Below are 21,461 nucleotides of genomic sequence, written 5' to 3'. Positions count from 1 at the left end.
CCAGAACACTTAATTACTGTCAGTGAGGTTCATGCATTTAAAGATAGTAATGAACCTTTTCAAGGTCCATATATATATATCTATATATATATATAGATATCTATATATCTATATCTATATCTATTTATTTTTTTTCTTGGCTATGTCAATGCTGAGTCTGGGCTATTAAGGAGAGGCAGGTGAGAGGGGTGGGAGGTCCTTGGAGGACTAACATCTTCAAATACTATAGGAAGAATTTCTCAAAGGTAGAGGTGAGCAGAGTGACCATTTCGCTGTCCACAAGGACAGCTTCTGTGAAACTCTTGTTTGGTCAAACATAGAGCATATTCCAAATTTTCCTTTGACAAGAAGAGTAATTATTTTTGTGATAATAAATAACAGCTTGCTCTTTCCTTTTCCCTTACAGAAAGCACAGCGATCTTCATGTGTAAATGTTGCAATCTTTTCTCACCAAGTCAGTCGGAACTCCTCTCCCATGTTTCCGAGAAGCACTCCGAAGAGGGGATAAATGTAGATGAGATTATCATCCCCCTTCGGCCTCTAAGCACTCCTGAACCAACTAACCACAGCAAAAGCGGAGATGGTAAGGACCCAGGGTGTTGGATCAGGGGCTTCCCCCAGCAATATGCCTGTTGGTGAGGCTGGTACTGATTTACCCTCCAATCTTTGGATTCAAGTTTTCTGACTGATGGGCATAGAAGCCTAGAAACTCTGAATTTCCAGCCAGGAAGTCACAATAGCAGCCTAATTTTAGTACTGCTTAAATGAGATTGGATTCCTGAAAGGTGTGGGTAGCACCCGGTCCTGGGGAGTTTCTCTCTGATACCTGGTTGGTCAGTTTCTGGCTCACCAACTAACGGAATGAAAGGGGATGGTGGCATCCCACAGTGTAAGTGGTTCATGCTTATTTTTAGCTAAGCATGGTTGACCTCCATGCTAGCCCTTTCTAGCTGCGTTACCTGAAGCAGATGATAACAGTTCTGTAAGCTTCACTGGGATTCTCTGAAAAGTGAAGACATTGTGTGACTTCTGTAAGGGGTTCACTGAGGATTAAGTTGAAGACTGTGCCATGGCAGCAGTAAGCAAGATGAAATAAGCCATGCCATCATGGAGTGGCATCGGCACAAGGAAGACAAGAAGAGATGCTATTGTCATGCATGGCCAAAAATAATATCTGCCACCTTAGAAATAACATTTCTGAACTTGATGTGTGCCCTTGATTTTGGATTCAAATAGCCAGGTTTTGAGTCACACAAAATTCTTCATAATTAGTGAGGAAGTGAGATCTATATCATGTCTGCATTGACCAGACAGCCCCCATTGGAAAGTGTGAGATGCAGCAGGTGGACTTATTCGAGAAACCAGATAGGCACTGTAATTAGGTCCAATGAGACAGTAAATGTACAGTCCAGGAGAAGAAACTACAAGTAAGAACTAGCAAAAGGCCCCACAAAATTATTTCTGTATGATATGGGTAACAGCCTGTCTTCTGTGCAGAAGCTCAATAATCTATGGCAGTCACTATCCGCTTGCAGGATTCATTAGCCACACTAATAACCCAATTGTTCTTTCCTGGGAATATACAGACTGGCACTTCTAAACAGGCTGACTTATTGATCATCCATCTGATGCCTTTAACAAGTAGAGGCTTCAGGCAAAATGCTTTGGTTAATGAGTCCCCCTCTCCGCTCCCAAGGCACTCAGCGAAATATTCCTGACAAAGGATCACGTTGAGAAGTTAGGAGAAATTCTAGTTACCATCAGCAGCATAAAGGGAAAACTAGGACAATGAGGAGGAGCAGTCGTGTTTGTATTACTGTCAGTGCCAACTTTATTTACAATAGACAAGGTAATGTTTGTGGTCTGCCCAAAATTTTTGTTAGCTTCATCACAGGCCTTAGGAGCTGATCTGTTTTCTCCCTGTTAGAGAAAGCAAACGTGCAGGAGGAATAATTGCTTTTCAGCAAATTTATCACAGTTAATACTCTGCTTTGTGGCAAAGAAGAGGGGAAGGGAGTTTGTGTTGAGCACTATGAGTCGGTTAATCTGATTAAAAAGTGGAAAAAGGGGGCCGGAGCGGTGGCGCTAAGTGATAAGGCCTTGCACTTGCTAGCCTAGGATGGACCTCAGTTCAATACCCCCTTCCTCCGCGTCCCCCGAGCCTTCCAGGAGTGATTTCTGAGTGCATAGCCAGGAGTAACCCCTGAGCAGCACCAGATGTGGCCCAAAACAAAAAGACCCAGAGATATTTTTTTCTAAATAATACTTATTAATAGCCTGCAGGTATATGAAAATTATTCACATCACTAATCTCAAGGAAATGCATATTAACAGCTTGAGGCATCACCTCACTCTTGTTAATAAAGGTCTTCAAGAAAATAGGAAATAATCAGTGTGGGTGAGGATGGGGAACGTTCCCTTTTCAATAATGATGGAAGCATAGACTTATATAGTCACTATTCAAAATAATATGGAGAGTCATCTCCAAAGTATTGTATTATCTAGCAGCCCTACTTGGGGCCATATGTCTGAGGGGAAATGAAGTCTCTATCGATGAGAAATAGTCACCTTCATGTTTAAGCATTACTCTCAATAGGCAAGATCAGAAAGCAGCCTAAGTGTCTGTTGACAGATGAATGGGGGACAGAAAATAGGATACTTACAGTCACTAGAATTCAATTAAGAAGGAAATTCTGCTGTTTGTGACAACAATGAGCCTGAGCGATGTTATGCCCAATGAAATAAACCAGGTGTAGAAACACAAGTGCTGTGGTATCATTTATGCGGAATAATAGTCATAGGATAGAATGAGAACAGTGGTCCTCTAGGGGGTAGGGTGATTGGGGAAGTGTTGACCCTTGCAAGGTATACTAACTTTCAGAGGGGTTCAGTTCTGGAGATCTAACATGCATTTTGGTGAAGACCCTTAACAGTTCTATATTGTGTACGAGTAGATGTTAAATGGTCTTATCCCTTGCACAAGTGTTGAGATGCACGACATGTAAGATGGTAAATTAATATTTGTCAGTCGTCTTCAGTAAAGCTCAGGAGGAAGAAAAGCATTTGTGTAATACTGTGGGGTTTGAAGTTTAGGCGTTCCCTTCTCTGCTGCCTAGTCTGGAAATGTCTTGCCAAGCAAGACCTCATTGGAGGACCCTCAGGGCCTGTGGCCAGCTCCTGCTGAGAGCTTAAGACCCTTTGATGAGTATAGCCTAGCAATTTGATGGAGCCAGAGATTTAGCCAAGAACTCTGAATTATTGCATGACTTTGCAGTTGAACATGTTATCATCATCTCATAAAAGTGGATAATATCTTTTGTCAAATTCAGATGACAGATAGAGATGAATATGAAAAGTACTTTGAGAAAGGCTGTTATGTAGCTATTAATTCTACTTTTACTCAGCTATGCTTATTAAGATTTTCTTCTTACTAAAATGAAATATGAATATAAGAAAATAATTTGAATTTTTTATTTTACTTATAAATAATAGATGAATAAATGATGAAAAAGTTGATAGAATTTTAGCTAGAACCATATACATCAATGTTTTACATTATTTGCATGGCCTTTTTTCCTTCCTCTCCCTCCCTCCCTCCCTCCCTCCCTCCTTCCCTCTCTCCTTTCCTTCCTTCCTTCCTTCCTTCCTTCCTTCCTTCCTTCCTTCCTTCCTTCCTTCCTTCCTTCCTTCCTTCCTTCCTTCCTTCCTTCCTTCCTTCCTTCCTTCCTTCCTTCCTTCCTTCCTTCCTCCCTTCCTTCCTCCTCCCTCCCTCCCTCCCTCCCTCCCTCCCTCCCTCCCTCCCTCCCTCCCCCCTTCCTCCCTCCCTCCCTCCCTCCCTCCCTTCCTTCCTTCTTTCCTTCCTTCCTCCCCTCCCTCCCTATATCTCCTTCTCTCCCTTCACTTCCTTCCTTCCCTCCCTTCCTTCCCTTCACTCCCTCCCCCTCTCCCTCCCTCCCTCCTTCCCTCCTCCCCATGTTAATAAAAGATACCAGTTCTACTTTGAAGGTCATCCCTGTGGGTGTACTGTTTTTGAAAAATCCCAAATGACTTTTTCTTCCTAGAGTCTTGCCTTTCCCTTATCTCTGTAAAATCATTATGCCCTGCCCATTTTCTCTCTCTAATCTCTTATCTTATCTTCATCTATGGATCTGATGCTTCCCCTGGGAAGCCTTTGGTAGTCCGAGCTGTATCAGCTCTTCTGTCCCAGGTACTGGCAGAGGGTTTGATATATTGAACCAGTTACAGTCTTCTCCACCACTGCCACCCCTAGTTTTAAAAGAAATTTGTTGAGGGGCCCAAGTGCAGTGGTTCTTGGGCACCATTAGACCACATCTAGACTTAGTTTCAGAGGGCATTTGGGGGTATGGTCCCTGCATTGCCAGGGATTGGTTGAGCACAGGATCTCACACATATAAGGCATACATTCTACCATTCAGTCTATCTCTGGTTGTGTGTGTGTGTGTGTGTGTGTGTGTGTGTGTGTGTGTGTAACAGTTGCCCTCACTTCTCTGTCTAAAAGGCTGCCTCCTTACATTTCATCCCTGCTCTGGACATTTTAGTGGCTCCTCCTCTCCAAACAAAGCTCTCCAAAGTGATCTGATTGGCATAAGCACTCTCTCTTTCTCTGCAGAGCCTCTGGCAGTGTGAATTCCTGGTGGGGTGCATTGTGCTTAGGTCTCTCACACACCTGTAGTATCAAACAGGTCCTCTAAGTCCCAAACTTTTCCTCCTTGCTATTACAGGGGAACCCATAAAGTTTCACCTTGTTGTGCTTCTCCTGAGGAAGTCATTGTATGACAAATCATCAAAGCCATCACATTTTTCCTTTATTTTATCTGTGTTAAATTACAAAAATGTTTCCTGTAAACAAAGATGCAGAAGTATACAACGAGCAAGGCATATCTTGCTCATATTGCCCCCCCCCCCCCGTTCCTAAAAATAACATTGCTAACAGTTGTGTAAGTGATTCTAGATTCTAGATTCTAGAGATTTCACCATACATAGATAAATGTGCGTAAACTCATGCTTTGTTTAACACGCTGTGGATAATTTGTATATTTTCCCTGACAATATATGTTTTCTTCCTAAGTTTTTACTCTTAAAATCACAGTTACAGTGAACACTGTTAGAAATAGTGTTAAACATTGTGTATTTTGACAGGATACTTACAAGAATTGCTTTTACACAGGGCCTATTCATTTGAAAGTTTGCTTCTATCTGAATACCTAGGATTAAGTGATTTTTACCTTTTCCACTCTCCCCGGGATCAACTATCATTTGCACACATACATTGACTAATAATTATTGACATTATCTCTTTTGAAGCCGATTTTCCAATTTTACAGATGCTAAATGGTATTTCACTTTACTTTGTATCCTGCCAGTAGAAATATTTATTGACATTTTAGTGTTTATTGATATTTTGCTCATCTGTGAATTGCCCTCATACCCTCTTTGCTTTCTGTTGATTTGAAGATACTCTTTGTGTTGAGAATATTAACCTTTGTCTTTAAAAAGTACGCACATACATATGTGCTAATTCTGTTGTATTTTATGGAGAAAACATATGTGCTAACCTTAAAGATGACATTAGTTATTTTATTTAGTGAGAGCTCAGAGTTATCTATATATTTAATATCCCTCTTAAGTGCTATTTATCTTGGATCATTTCCTTATGCCATGGCCTATTTGTGTTTCTTTTAGTCTGTGGTTGTGGTTCTGCTTATTGAGTGACCCACATTTCTATGCTTTGAAGTTATATTTTTGCTGAGGATAGAATTTTAGGTTGGTTGGTGATTTTTCCCTTTCTGTGCATTGAAAATGTTATTTTACTGCCTCTTAGCTTCCCTTGTTGATGAAACATCAACATTCTTTCTAATTGTCTTTCCTTCAAATACTTTAAATACTCCTATTCCTGGTCAGTCTTTTTTATTTTTATTTTCTGAAGTTTCACTGTGATGCTTCTAGGTAGGATTTAAAAAAAAGTTATTCCGCTTGATATTTGTTGGACAACAGGAAAAATTTGTGGGGCATAATGATAGTTTAATAGGCTAGAACATTTGCTTTAGATGTGCCAGGCTCTGAATTTGTCTCCATGGCACTCCATGGCCTCTCTCCCATCCACAGGACCCCTCAGAGGGACCCTGATCTGGTCTGGAATTGTCAGATCTAAACAGAACCATGGGTCTGCACAGCTGGGTTGAAGATCACTGGGTGTATCTCTAAGTCCCCTGATTGATTACTGCTTGGGAGGATCCTTCCCCCCCCAAAAAAAAACAAAACAAAAACAAGAACTAAAATAAAAAATAAATTCAACAAATTGTGTCTTTATAATTTTTAGAAAATCTAAGCTACAAAAAAAAAAAAAGAAAATCTAAGCTACTATGCCTTTGAATGAATCTTTCTTCCTTCTTTTTTATTCTTGGGTTAGCACATGGACTCTAGCAGTGCAATTTGTGTTTATTAAGCCATATCTAAGTGAACTACTGGTGGTACATGCAGTGCCAATGTGTTAAGTACATGTTAGCTCTTATTGTATCCTCTGTGCCTCAATTCTAATTTATATACTCTCTTTTTATTCTCTGTGGTTAATTTTGAGTATTTCTTCTGACTCATATTCTAGTTCACTAATTATATTTTCATTTTTAGATAAAATTACATGAAATTATTATTATTATTATTATTATTATTATTATTATTATTATGGGACACACCCAGCAGCACTCAGGGGTTCCTCCTGGCTCTATGCTCAGAAATTGCTCCTGATAGGCTCAGGGGACCACATGGGATGCCGGGATTCGAACCACCGACTGACCTTCTCCATGGAAGGCAAACGCCTTACCTCCATGCTATCTCTCCGGCCCCAACATGAAATTATTTTTAACCATCTTGAACTGTAAAATTCAGTCTTTTGTTGTCATTGTTGTTCATCTATCACAACTAAACTTATTGTAAATCATTTTTACCACCTTCTTTTAAAACTTTGTACTCTTTAGGAAGTCACTCCTAATTGCCCCTTCCTCTATGTAGTGGCAACTACTTTGTCTCTGTAGATTCAGTATTCTTAAATTTCAGAGTAATAGACCCCAATATACTCTTTTGTGTCTGTCTGCTTTCATTTAGGATAATATTTTCAATGTATAACTGAGTTGTGTTGCACCGTACATATTTGTCCACCTATTCTTCTGTTCATGAGCATTTGGACTTTTTCTTCTTTTTTGGTTATTATAAAAGTACTTTTTAAAGTAGAAAAAAAAAACAAAAAAAATACTGCAAATGTGAGCATCTTTAAACAAGTTCTATGTGGATATAGGTTTTTTCCTTGGGTATATAGAATTTATCCCTCCCCACCTTTTGTTTGTAGTTTCCCTTTTTATGGTTTCAGTCACTCATGGTAAATGTGCTCAGAAATCAGATTTTTTGAAAGAGAGACCACATTTCACTTTTGCTATTCACTATTATAATCATCTGTCTTATCATTGTTTATTGTTAATTTCTTATTTCATGTGATTAATAAATTAAATGCTATCATAAGCCTGTATGTATGGGAGGAAATGGTATATATAGGTTGGATGCTATTCATAGTTTCAGGCAGTCATTGGTGACTTGAGAACTTCTCCTAGATAAAGGGGGGCTGCTATGATGTTTACTATTTTAGTACTTCTTTCTGTCTGTTTATTTTACTTTTTTAGGGGTGAGAGGGCACTTGGGCAAGACTCAGTAATACCCAGGAGCTACTCTGGACTTTGTTCAGGCATCATTCTTAGCTCTACTCAAGGAATTATCTATCTATCTATCTATCTATCTATCTATCTATCTATCTATCTATCTATCTATCTATCTATCTAGACTTTGTTCAGGTATCATTCTTTTTTTTTACAGATCATATTAATTATTTTTTTATAAATTTATTTAAACACCTTAATTGCATACATGATTGTGTTTGGGTTTCAGTCATGTAAAGAACACTACCCATCACCAGTGCAACATTCCTATCACCAATGTCCCACGTCTCCCTTCGCCCCACCCGACCCCCGCCTGTACTCTAGACAGGCTCTCCATTTTCCTCATACATTCTCATTATTAGGACAGTTCAAAATGTAGTTATTTCCCTAACTAAACTCATCACTCTTTGTGGTGAGCTTCCTGAGGAGAGCTGGAACTGGAACATTCTTAGCTATACTCAAGGAGTTATCTATCTATCTATCTATCTATCTATCTATCTATCTATCTATCTATCTATCTATCTATCTATCTATCTATCTATCTATCATCTATCTATCTATCTATCTATCATCTATCTATCTATCTATCTATCTATCTATCTATCTATCTATCTATCTATCTATCTATCTATCTATCTATCTATCTATCTATCATCTATCTATATCTATCTCTCTATCTCTCTATCATCTATCTATCTATCTATCTATCTATCTATCTATCTATCTATCTATCTATCTATCTATCTATCTATCTATCTATCTATCTATCTATCTATCTATCTATCTATCTATCATCTATCTATCTATCATCTATCTATATCTATCTCTCTATATCTATCATCTATCTATCTATCTATCATCTATCTATCTATCTATCTATCTATCTATCTATCTATCTATCTATCTATCTATCTATCTATCTATCATCTATCTATCTATCTATCTATCTATCTATCTATCTATCTATCTATCTATCTATCTATCTATCTATCTATCTATCTATCTATCATCTATCTATATCTATCTCTCTATCTATCTATCATCTATCTATCTATCTATCTATCTATCTATCTATCTATCTATCTATCTATCATCTATCTATCTATCTATCTATCTATCTATCTATCTATCTATCTATCTATCTATCTATCTATCTATCATCTATCTATCATCTATCTATATCTATCTCTCTATCTATCTATCATCTATCTATCTATCTATCATCTATCTATCTATCTATCTATCTATCTATCTATCTATCTATCTATCTATCTATCTATCATCTATCTATATGGTGCTGGGGCATGAACTGGGTACAGTTACCTACAAGTTACTTTAGTTTCATATTTTCTTATGATGGAAAGAATAGACTTTTTAAAAAATATCTTTATTTAAACATCTTGATTACAACATGATTGTGATTAGGTTTCAGTCATGTAAAGAAAACCCCCTTCACCAGTGCAACATTCCCACCACCAATGTCCCAAATCTCCCTCCATCCCACCCCACCCCCACCTGTACTCTAGACAGGCTTTCCAGTTCCCTCATTCGTTCACATGGTTATGGTAGTTCTCAGTGTAGTTATTTCTATAGCTGCACTCACCACTCTTTGTGGTGAGCTTCATGAAGTGAGCTGGAAGTTCCAGCCCTCCTCTCATTGTCTCTGAGGATTGTTGCAAAAGGGACTTATTTTTCTTAAAACCCATAGATGAGTGAGACTATTCTGCGTCTGTCTCTCTCCCTCTGACTTATTTCACTCAGCATGATAGATTCCATGTACATCCATGTATAGGAAAATTTCATGACTTCATCTTTTCTGACGGCTGCATAATATTCCATTGTGTATATGTACCACAGTTTCTTTAGCCATTCATCAGTTGAAGGGCATCTTGGTTGTTTCCAGAGTCTGGCTATTGTGAATAGTGCTGCAATAAATATAGATGTGAGGAAGGGATTTTTGTATTGTATTCTTGTGTTCCTAGGGAATATCCCTAGGAGTGGAATAGCTGGGTCAAATGGGAGCTCAATTTCCAATTTTTGGAGGAATCTCCATATTGCTTTCCATAGAGGTTGGACTAGGTGGCATTCCCACCAGCAGTGGATAAAAGTTCCTTTCTCTCCACATCCCCGCCAGCACTGATTGTTCTCATTCTTAGTGATGTGTGCCAATCTCTGTGGTGTGAGATGGTATCTCATTGTTGTTTTGATTTGCATCTCCCCTGATGATTAGTGATGAGGAGCATTTTTTCATGTACCTTTTGGCCATTTGTATTTCTTTTTTATCAAAGTGTCTGTTCATTTCTTCTCCCCATTTTTCAATGGGATTAAATTTTTTTTTTTTTTGTAAAGTTCTGTCAGTGCCCTAAATATTTTGGATATTAGCCCCTTATCTGATGGGTATTCGGTGAAGAATTTCTCCCACACGGTGGGTGGCTCTTGTATTCTGGGTACTATTTCTTTTGAGGTGCAGAAGCTTCTCAGCTTAATGTATTCCCGTCTGTTTATCTCTGTTTCCACTTGTTTGGAAAGTGCAGTTTCCTCCCTGAAGATGCCTTTAGTCTCAATGTCATGGAGTGTTTTACCTGTGTGTTGTTCTGTATAGCTTATGGTATCAGGTTTGATAACAAGGTCTTTAATCCATTTGGATTTTACCTTCGTACATGATGTTAACTGGGGGGGTCTATGTTTGCTTTTTTTTTTTTTTTTCTATGTTTGCAAGTGGCTAACCAGTTCTGCCAGCACCATTTGTTGAAGAGGTTTTCCCTGCTCCCCTTAGGATTTCTTGCTCCTTTGTCAAAAATTAGGTGCTTGTATGTCTGGGGAACATTCTCTGCGAACTCAAGCCTATTCCACTGATCTGAGGTTCTGTCTTTATTCCAATACCATGCTGTTTTGATAACTATTACTTTGTAGTACAGTTTAAAGTTAGGGAAAGCAATTCCTCTCATTTTTCTTTTCCCTAGGAGTGCTTTAGCTATTCGAGGTTTTTTATTGTTCCAGATGAACTTCGTAAGTGTTTGATCCACTTCTTTGAAGAATGTCACGCTGATGTGGGAAATTTCTTTTTGTTTAATGTAGACATATAACTAGCAATAGGCAGCTATAGTTTGATATCTAAACACATTTATTGTATCTTATAACTTATGCTCTTTGTATTTTAATTTTATTTATCTTGATGTTTTTTCTAATTTTTCTTTTTACTTTTTGATGAATTCATTAGTGATTTAGGAGCATCATTAGTTTCCATTTTCAATAAAATTTCTGTTAGGTACTTATAATTTTGATTCATATACATTTTATGATTTAGTTCTTAATAGTTCACTAATAAATGATTTATGATCTAACGTGATATCTCCTGGATAATATCCCATGTCGATTTGAGAAGAACTTGTTGATGTATTCTGTAAATGTGTATATTAGTTTTTGTTGGTTTATAGTGTTCTTCCAGGCTTCTGTTTCCTTGCTTGTGCCCAGATTTTCTAATCGATGGATATGTGACACAGATACTATATAGAAGTTAAAACACATTTAGGTTTGTCTATTTATATTAAGCGCAAGAATAGAATTTTTACCAAACTGACCCAGTGATATTTGCTGTATAATTTTGTGTGAATTCTTACTATGTCACTGTGATTATAATCAAATTCTTACCACTGTGCTACCTTTATAAATTATTTAACTTTATTAATTGCTCTACCTTTGACTTAAACGTTTTTTTTTGGTATATCTGTCTTTCATCATGCTAGAAGATAGTTTAATTTTTAAAAGTAAGACTTTAGTTAAGCTCAGATACTTAATCTTAGAAAATTTCTCCAAAACTCATCAAAGAATTCTTTTTGTCTTTGTGCAAGTCCATCAATGTTGAGACTTGTAGAGGCTTAGTGTTCCTCTAATGATTTTCATTCAGATTTAACCTTAACAATTCATTTTAAGTTGAGAGACACTTGGAATGGTTTAATTAAATCTTTAGCTGGGTAGTAATTGATTTATCATTTTGGTCTTCCTTAGTAACATGAAGGTTCCTAAATGGTCTGGCTTATTTTATAGCCCTTAAATCTTCTTGCTCACGTAGGAAGTAGTCTGCAGAAAATTACCTTTCATTTTTCTTTTTCTGCCTAAAAATTTTTGACTGTGGTCCAAGAAAACATTTGCTTAAATATCCAAGCCCATTTTTCCTCTTGTAAAATGTACACGTATGTATAGATGTGAATATGTTTGAATGTGTGATTGTGTCTGTGTGATTGTGTATACTGTGCGTTTGTGTATGTGCAAGACTGTGCGTTTGCATGCGTGCTTGGAGGTGTTTGTTCATTCTGATGGAAGTTGGGCAGTTGGACTTGATGCTTCAGATCTTCTACTCACTTATGTCCTTTATTTTTTCCTACTCTTTTATCCTTCAAGTTCTTTATTAAATCCCTCTTCATTGTACACCTGCTGTAAGATCTGGATTCTGTGGTAGGTACAAAGACACAGGTGGATGGATCCAGACACTTTTTGTTGTTGTTTTTTTTTTTTTTAGGCAACACTCAGGAGTGCTCAGGGGTTACTCCTGGCTCTGCACTCAGAAACCACTCCTGACAAGCTCAGGGACCATATGGGAGGCCAGAGATCGCACCCGGGTTGGCCGTGTGCAAGGCAAGCATCCTACCTACTGTGTTTTCACTCCACTCTTTCCCCTTTTTTCTATTGACTCTACCTCCTGGCTGGTGGATGATTGTTAGGCCAGGAGTGCAGCAGATATGTGCATCTGTAGGATCATGAGACAATTTAAGAGGGGCTGCAACGTCTGGTTTCCGTATAAAAGGAGGCTTACATCTAAATTTAAATGTGTTTTTTATCTCTCTGGGCAAATAAAGATATTCTGAGTGTGCATGTGGGAATGCTGTTTTCCCTTTTCCAGTAACCACTGACACCAGCATCCCCAATTTTTTCTGCTAAACAGCATTGGGAAAGGTAGAGAGATCACCCATCTGCATTCACATAGACTGAGGTTTCCAGAAGTCTGGAGCTTTTGTGTGATTACCACCTCTCTCATGTACAGAGACAAGACACATATGGTGTCTTGGTGTGATTGTAGAAAGGTGCCAGTATTCCAAATGTCGAGTGCTCTGTCTGGTGGATACCCATTAAATGTGCTTGATGCTCTGCCGCCGACACCCAGTTCTCAGCCTGGCCCATGTAGTGTGGCCAAGGGTCGGGTCCTGTTGGTTTCCATGGTGCCTTCACATAAGCCTCAGCTTTCATCCAGCTACAGAGACCCTGCTGATGCCTTGGACAGTGGCTTTGCCATCTACTAAAGGGAGCTTCCTAAAACAGATTAGCACTTATATGCATGCCTTGTTTAGGGTCTTCCATTCCTTTTTTATACATCTGTTGTTTAGCTCAGGAAAGAGAGCATAATGGTACGCATGCTAGGTGACACTATTGTCATTTTCCTGCAGCACTCAGAATAGTGGTCAAAACATTATTTCTGTTCTTCAGTATTAATTGAGCTAATGTGAGTGTGAAGCTGAGCCCACTCTCAGACAAACAGATCTGGGTTCAAATGCTCTGTGTTGGAATTCTGTATCTTAGAATAAATGGATAAACGACACAGTGAGAAACAGTGTAGAGACCTGAGTGCTAATACAGTGGTTAGGGCATTTGTCTTGCACACAGCCATCTCAGGTATGATCCCCAGCATACCGTATGGTCCCCTGAGTCTGCCAGTTGTGATTTCTGAGTGTAGAGCCAGGAGTAACCCCTGGGCATGGCCAGGTGTAACCCCGAAACAAAAAGAAACAAAAAAAAAAAAGAAAGAAAAAAGTGCATATATATAATCAGAGACTTTAGTGGGACAGTCTGGGAGATATTAGTTTCTTGAGAGCTATAGGATGGAATCAGAATATTAGTAACTTGTGACCATATCAATAAGCAGTTGGCAGTTGCCACTTATGGATCACTCCCTAAGTTTTGTGGATCACTTATAGTGGGTTTTTTTTTTACTGTAGTAACTGTAAAATAGAGGCAGTTTTGTGTTTATATTTCATAGTAGAAACCGTGACTCAGGCTGTTTGAACCCAAGTGGTCCTACTTCCTAGCCAGTGATCCCTACATCATCCATGCGCCCCCTATCAGACCTAATGCCTACTTTGGCTCCATGGCTCTGAAGAGAAATGACTGGGTTGGAGACAGGAAACAAATTCTAGCTGCAGGCTCAGCAGCTGATTCTGGAAAATGTGCCAAGTCGCTTGAACCTTTTAGTTCCTTGTCTCTTTCTTTTTCTTTTCTGGAGCTCAATTTCCATTTTTATTGAGGAATTTCCACATTATTTTCCATAAAGGCTGAACTATACGGCATTCCCACCAGCAGTGAATGAGACTTCCTTTCTTTCCACATCCCTACCACCACTGATTGTTCTTGCGCTTTGTGATGTGTGCCAATCTCTGTGGTGTGAGATGGTACCTCGTTGTTGTTTTGATTTGCATCTCCCTGATGATTAGTGATGTGGAACATTTTTTCTTGTGTCTTTTGGCTATTTGTGTTTCTTCTTTGAGGAATTGTCTTCATTTCTTCTCCCCATTTTTTGATGGGGTTAGATATTTTTTTATTGTTAAGTTCTGTCAGTACCTTGTATATCTTAGATATTAACCTTGTGTTTGATGGGTACTGGGTGAATAGTTTCTCCCATTCTGTGGGTGGCTTTTGTATCCTAGGCATTATTTCCTTTTATGTGCAGAAGCTTCTCAGCTTAATATAGGGCTACAGGAAACAAGTCATCCTTCCTACCATTAGACAACTCATGAATGTATGCTTATTTATCAAGTGTCAGTGTATGGATCAAGCTGTGATGCAGAGGCAAGTCCAGCTCAGACCTCAAGGTTTATAGTCTGAGGTCAAGAACAAGAGAAACTCAGTACTTGAAAATAGCATCCAGATCTTGCATACTACAGGAAATGTGAACCAACTCAGGGAGAATAGGCTCCCTGTAAGGCTGGCCAGGGAGGAGGAACTGAGGTTTGAACTGAACCTGAAATGTTATGTTTGAAATGGAGTTTGGGTTCTGAGAGGGACTGCTGAACAAAGTCACTGTCAGGGGAAGTTATAGTAGGTAAGTGAAAAAGAGATTGTACATATGTAGGGAGGTTTAGAACATCACAGTGAACAGATAAGAAAGATGCTGTGTGTGTGTGTGTGCACGTGAGCACTCATAGTCACACACACACACACACACACACACACACACACACACACACACACACACACACACACACACACACACACTATTGACTTGACGCATTGAGGAAGGCCTATAAGAGCCAGGTCTGAAACCTTGTAGGCAGTCATCAAGAACAGTGGAAAGTTCTGTAGCAGGGAGGCCATGAGATAAGGGAAGGCTCTAGCAGGGGTCCTCAAACTTTTTCAACAGGGGTCCAGTTCACTGTCCCTCAGACCATTGGAGGGTCTGACTCTAGTAAAAACAAAACTTATGAATGAATTCTTTTGCACACTGCATAGATCTTATTTTGCAATGAAGAAACAAAACAGATACAAATACAATATGTGGCCCTCGGGCCATAGTTTGAGGACCACTGCGAGTCTAGAGAAAGACCCTGGGGATAGGATCTAAGCAACAGGAGCGCCATTAAGAATGGAGAGGGGTTTACTGAGCAGATAATTCCAGGGGAACCATTCATAGAGTTCACTGACAGTGAAAAAAGGAATTCAGAGGAGAGGGAGAAGAATTGCGGGTATCTCCATTAAATGTTTTGATTGAAGAGATTACTCAGCTTTCCTTTTCCAGATCCAAGTTTCACAGCTTTTGCAGCTCTTCTAGAAAATGTGGGTAGTTGACAGCAGCAACTCGTTTTCAGAGCTTAAATCATTCCAAGTTCATTTATGAATATTTCATTTTTAGCTAACTAATTGATCCCGAGACTCTGAATTATGGATGTTGCAAGATGTTAGACTGGTTTTGTCACCATCGTGTTAGAGGCTTTGGAGATTTTCAGGGCCAGTATTCTATTTCTTCCCTGACAGCCAGATTGCACATGCTTGTCAGTTTAACTCGGCAGAATTTATAGGGTGCCTGCAGTATAGGACATAGGTCAGGTACTGGTGCAGGGATAAAGAGTAATTGGGACAAGCCATCTTACCTTCAGGGAGGCTCCAGTTTGTGGGAGGAGAGATGTGCAATAATTCTTGTGCCTTGTGGACAGTGCCATGTTTCTGTTGCGTAGCAAGCCTAGAGCAGCACTGAGTCTCTGAGAAAACACGGGGTCGGGGCCGGAGAGATAGCATGGAGGTAAGGTGTTTGCCTTTCATGCAGGAGGTCATCGGTTCGAATCCCGGCGTCCCATATGGTCCCCCGTGCCTGCCAGGAGCAATTTCTGAGCCTGGAGCCAGGAATAACCCCTGAGCACTGCCGGGTGTGACCCCAAAACCACAAAAAACAAACAAACAAACAAGAAGGTCCCTTGCAGAAATGTTTGTGAAACCTGAGATTAAGTTCAGCTTTCTAAGTTGTTTGTCTGCCCAAGATTCTGAAAACTAGCTACAGATATGGGGCCCCTAGTTTCTCACTCTTTCTTTTGCCTAGCTGGCTACAAGTTTGGGGTTCCCCACAGACTGTCATGCTGGATAATTTGCTAGAATGGCTCACTGAGCTCAAAAAAGTGCTATGCAAGTCTCTCTGGGAGAAATTGCAGGTTTGGTTCCAAACTACCACAGTAAATCTCATATTGCAATAAAGAAAACCACACTGTTTTATTTCCCTAGTGCATATAAAAGTTATGGTTATACTGTGGTCTGTTAAGTGTGAAATAGCATTATATCTAAAATAATAATGTACACACCTTCATTAAACGTGACAGAGAGCCTGGAAGTAAGCACATGCTGTTGGCAGAAGGGCTGATAGACTTCCTTGGTTGCCACAAACCTTCGTCTTGTGAAAACAGCAGCAGCATCTGCAAAGCACGATAGAGCAAAGCACAAGGAAACAAGATGACCCTGTGCTTATGGTTAAGGCTTTATTACACCAAAGGGATAGATCAAGGTCAACCAAGGGAGAGAGGTGTAAGTGAAGTCTGAGAGTGGGCACCAGACTTGTCTACCCTCTCCCCGACACCTTGTGGAGTCCCCGGAGGCCATTTTTCCTTTTAGCTCTTTAGATGCTAGAACTTGAACATCCAACCTAGGAAGTTCACTGTGGCCTGTAGTGCCCAGAGTTTAGTGGCCCATAGAACGCCTGAGAGTTTGAATACTTTTATTCTCTGGATGTTGGAACTGATGTGGCATGATCCAGAGTCTCTTCATAAATGTGTGGTGAGCACAGCACCCTAGCAAATAGATACTACCACCAGGTAGAACATTTCAGGGCATGCTTTGTAGCTGAGGGCAGAGGTTGGACTATCCTTTACTCAACTGCAACCTCAAGAAGCATTTCAGAGGCAAACTGGAGATGTCACTTGCATTAGGTTCCAGCCATCGTCTTCTAAAAACTCTTGCTTTAGCTCAGCTGACATGACATGAGGTGGGTGTTACAGAGCCTCCTTTGATTCTGCTTCTCCAACTGTTAATTGCTGCTTCGGTAGGTTGCTCAAGTACATGAATGTTGTGAAGAACAATAATAAAGCAAGTTTTCATGACGATGAAGTAAATGGCTTGTCCTTATTGTGCCTTTTATTTTTTTTAATCCTCCCTTCATCTCATGGATACCAGCTGGGCCTCATTTCAGTAAAATGTTGGTTGGAGAGATAGTACAGAGAGTTGGATGCTTGCCTGGCACATGGTAGACCCATGATAGCTCGACAACACCCCATAGGGTTTCTTAAGCCCGGCTAGGTGATCCCTGAGTTCAAAACCGGGAGTAAGGGCTAAGCATTGCGGGGTGTGGCCCCTGAAAACACACACACACGCCCCCACACACAGATGTTTTGAAATGCCATGTTTATGTCAAACAGTGGACTCATGATCGTGAAGAGTAAGTGTATGTGAGATCTCTCTATGGCCTCTTGGGAGTACTTCTCCGTGGCCGTGGCATCATGGAGAACACTCTGCCATTACACAATGGCATGATATCCCGACTCTACTCACCCCTCTGAGTTGCCCTCATTCACTCTGGAGACGAATACCTTAAGCAGGAAGGCCAGTTAAGAAGAAAGACAAGTTGTAAAATGATTTGAAACCAAAATAGGTCGCGCTGTGACATTTAAAATCACTAGGTTACAAAGGAACTTAAAAAATATTGTTATTGTCTTTAGTCCTATAATTTGTGGTTTTAGTTTATAATTATTTTTATCTTTTTTCACAAGAGCAATTTAGTGCTAATAATTAGGATGCCTGGACACTACCTAAATAGTTGTCTTAACTTATTAAGAGCATGAAAAGCTAAGAAGCTGGGGCTGGCGTGATAGCACAGTGAATAGTGCATTTTGCCATGCATGTGGCCAACAAAGGTTCAATTCCCAGCATTCCATATGGTCCCCTGAGCCTGCCAGGCATAATTTCTGAGCACAGAGCCAGGAGTAAAGCCTGAGAGCTGCTGGGCGTGACCCCCAAACAAAACTAAACGAAAAAAAAGCTAGGCAACCTTTGAGAATTCTTCACATCTACAAAACTCCTTAACCTATCTCTGGGAACTTGATTTAAGTGGACATTGGTGATTAATTAGAAGCATAATTTGCGATCTGGTGGGCTGAGAGTCAAACTAAAAACTCCCTTTCTTTACAACACATATCTGTGCCAAGGTTCCCCGGAAATGGTATCTTAAATTCAGAAAAGAAATACATCCCAATTCTGAAGATAAAATTTGCAGCTCTCCATTCGAGAGTTGCTCCAAACTTCTGGATTCTAGCAGAACCCTGTCCCAAATCCCTAGAAGTAGAGAAAGACAGATCCTCTGCCGCCTTCTAATGTGACTCCCTGGTGTCTTCTTGTTTCCTTAAAAGACTGTTCGGTCACAAAGAGGAAGAGAGGCCGGCCTAAGGGCTCTACCAAGAAGTCCTGTAGTGAGGAGGAGCCAGCAGCCAGCACGGTCGGTGCCAGCGAGGACAGTCCTGCGGCCCCTCCAGAGGAGAGCAACCTGGAGCCCAGCAGCTTGGAGTGCGGCAAGTGTTGTCGGAAGTTCTCCAACTCGCGCCAGCTGAGGAAGCACATCTGCATCATTGTGCTGAATTTGGGGGAAGAGGAAGGAGAAGTAGGTAAGTGCTGTCTCAGGGCTGACAGTGCCAATTTCCCTTACAGAGATGTGACTCTTAGAAGCATTGTTTCCTCCTGATGCAATTGTACTTGGGTGTTTATCCGAGTCTCATCTGTCTGGAAAAGTGTTTGTTTGTTGTGAATACTCTCTTTGACTGGAAATGCTCTTTGAGTTTTATGTGTCTTTCAGTACTTGATATCCAAGTTCAGAGTTCAGGTCAGGGGGAGTCCCAGTACTGTAGTTCTTACTTTTCCCACTAGGGCCTCCTCCTGATCTTGCTTCCTGTCTTGTTCCCCATGGCCCCCTAGTCTTATGCCATAGGCCTTGCCTCATTTACATGATTTCCATCCATGGCCCTTTGGAATATTCAGGAGGCCAATATGACACCCCTTTTGAGAAACATTGTTCCAGTAGATACCTTGGGGTTTGCAGACACATCTACCTCTGGTGTGCCTGTGTCTAGATAAGAGGAAAGGGTTTGAAATGCAAAGTGGTAAAAGATCCAGAGGAGAGTGTCCTAGAGGGTAACATTTAGGGTGGTGTTTGCAATTAAGGTGGGAGAGTGTTTTAGTGGCGGAAGCCTGTGAGTGAAAGTGTGGGACAAGAAGATGTTCAAGTGAGGAAACTAGAAGGGCCACTGGTGGCTACAAATTAGACTGTTGTGGCCTTGAAGAGAGTGGAGGCTGTGAGGCATGTTGGCACACTGTTAGTTAGGTTTCAGCTCTGTGGAAGTTTCTGCAAGAGGTGGAAGGAGCTGCAAAACGAACATGGTTTTATCACATTTCATGGATGAGTTTTTAGGAGAGTTGGAACAGATTGGACTGGAGAGGTGAGGGCCTGTGCTGTGGCTTTCAGTTGGTTTTGTTTTTGGTTCACACCAGCGAACTCGGAACCCCATTTATTTTCTTCAAAAAGCTCATTCGTTACTTTTAATGAATTTATTTTGGGTTTTGGGACCATACTGGCCAGTGCTTGGAAACCGTCTCTAGTTGTGCCTTATTTTGCCAGGTATTGAATTCAGGGCCTCCCAGATGCAAGGTAAGTGTTCTGCCCAGAGGCACCTCCCCGTGCCCTTTATATTCAATGTTATGCCAGTTACTATAACTACTTCTCAAGAGTGAGGCAAGGCCCATGGCGTGCAAAATCTTAGCATGAATTAGGTAAATGATGGTATAACTTACCACTAGATATTTATCAAATATTTAGGTTGTCAATGCCAAGGTGCATTGGCAATATTTGTGCAAACTTGGGAAAATAGAAAATGCTGTTCTTCCAAGCGCTGACTCCAAGGTGACTCATGAATCTGAACTGGACTCCATGCACTAATGCAAACACTGGCTAAGTATCCAAACAGGCTTTGGCTGCAGGACAACAACAGGTCAAGGACGTATGGGAAGTGGTTGTGTGTGTGACATGAAGCACTGTGTGCTGTGATTCCAGAGGAATGGGCATTTCTTTTTAAAGCTTATTCCATTTTGGCAACCAAAAATAATTTCAGATACGAAGTGGTTGAAGGAGGGAGGACCAGCACAAACCTTCCTTACCCTATAACACTTTGCTTTGTTTGCAGTGGATTTGTAACCAGTGGACTGGTTATAGGGTTATAGAGTTTCCCCCTCACTCTCTCTTCTCTCAGCCCCATCCACCACCTCTCCCCCAAACTCCTGCTCATAAGCACATGCACTTCTCCTCCTCCCACTCTTTCTTTTGAACAGATAGTTAACAGTGGCAGCATTTTAATCAGTGGTACAGCTCTAAACATCAAGATGTCTGTTTATATCCGCCCAACAGTCCTTTGTGTCTTGGAGTCTCTGGGCTTTTTTAGGATTGTGTCATTGCTTTGTGTCTGTCTTCACCATCTTTATCTTATTAGGCCCCTCTGCACTGTCATGGCTTTAAATCAGGCCAGTTTTTCTATTCCTCTTCCTCCAGACCTTAGGTCTGGGTCTAGCTTTGAAGCAGCCTGAGACATTCCATCTGTGCTAGTCTCAGGGTTTCCCCCCTCCTAAAAATACAAACCTTCTGTATCTTATTTAGAGAACAGTACAAATTGTTTACCTGGATATTCCAGGCCCTCATCAAAAGGGTCTTGCTATGAAACTCTATATCAGCATTTCTTTCCATAACATACAATATTTGTTGTTTGTAGCAACTGTGGTGCAGTAGATAAAATACAGTTTCTTACTGTGTTTCTATTGTAAATGTTTTAATAAACATTCCTGTATTGCATCTCTATATATGCAAATACATGCTTCTGAGTGATAGATATGTGTATATATCACAAAAATACATATTTATAGACTTACATTGTTATTTTTGTAGATATGGAACTCAGATCACAAAGCATATTTCATATTGACAAAGTACTTCCTGAAAATTTATGCCAATTTAGACTCCAGAAGTGTATGAAGTGTCTATTGAACCACAATCATTTTTTTTTTTTTTTGTTTTCTTTCTTCAAGCCTGTAATGATACAGAAAATACCAGGACGGAAGTTAAAGTGGCCCAAAATTTTACTGCCTAGTTATCACAACTATTACAGTGTTTAAGAAAAGATA

The 21,461-nt window shown here is 40.2% G+C and overlaps 1 protein-coding gene across 2 annotated transcripts in view; it reads left to right on the top strand.

Moving 5' to 3' along the window:
* Positions 1–411: 411 nt before the first annotated feature.
* The window catches only part of ZFAT (zinc finger and AT-hook domain containing), a 159,371-nt gene continuing 138,321 nt past the window's right edge, over positions 412–21,461 (top strand). For both annotated transcript variants that reach the window (XM_049765564.1, XM_049765565.1), the window contains exons 1-2: positions 412–583; positions 18,653–18,904. In XM_049765564.1, coding sequence (XP_049621521.1) covers positions 424–583; positions 18,653–18,904 — 412 coding nt within the window. In that variant the 5' untranslated portion in view covers positions 412–423. The remainder of the gene's footprint in view (positions 584–18,652; positions 18,905–21,461) is intronic.

Source organism: Suncus etruscus, chromosome 19 (assembly GCF_024139225.1).
Source record: "Suncus etruscus isolate mSunEtr1 chromosome 19, mSunEtr1.pri.cur, whole genome shotgun sequence".
NCBI lineage: Eukaryota > Metazoa > Chordata > Mammalia > Eulipotyphla > Soricidae > Suncus > Suncus etruscus.
The sequence above is the reverse complement of the archived record's forward strand: the minus strand, read 5'-3'. Positions and strand labels throughout refer to the sequence as shown.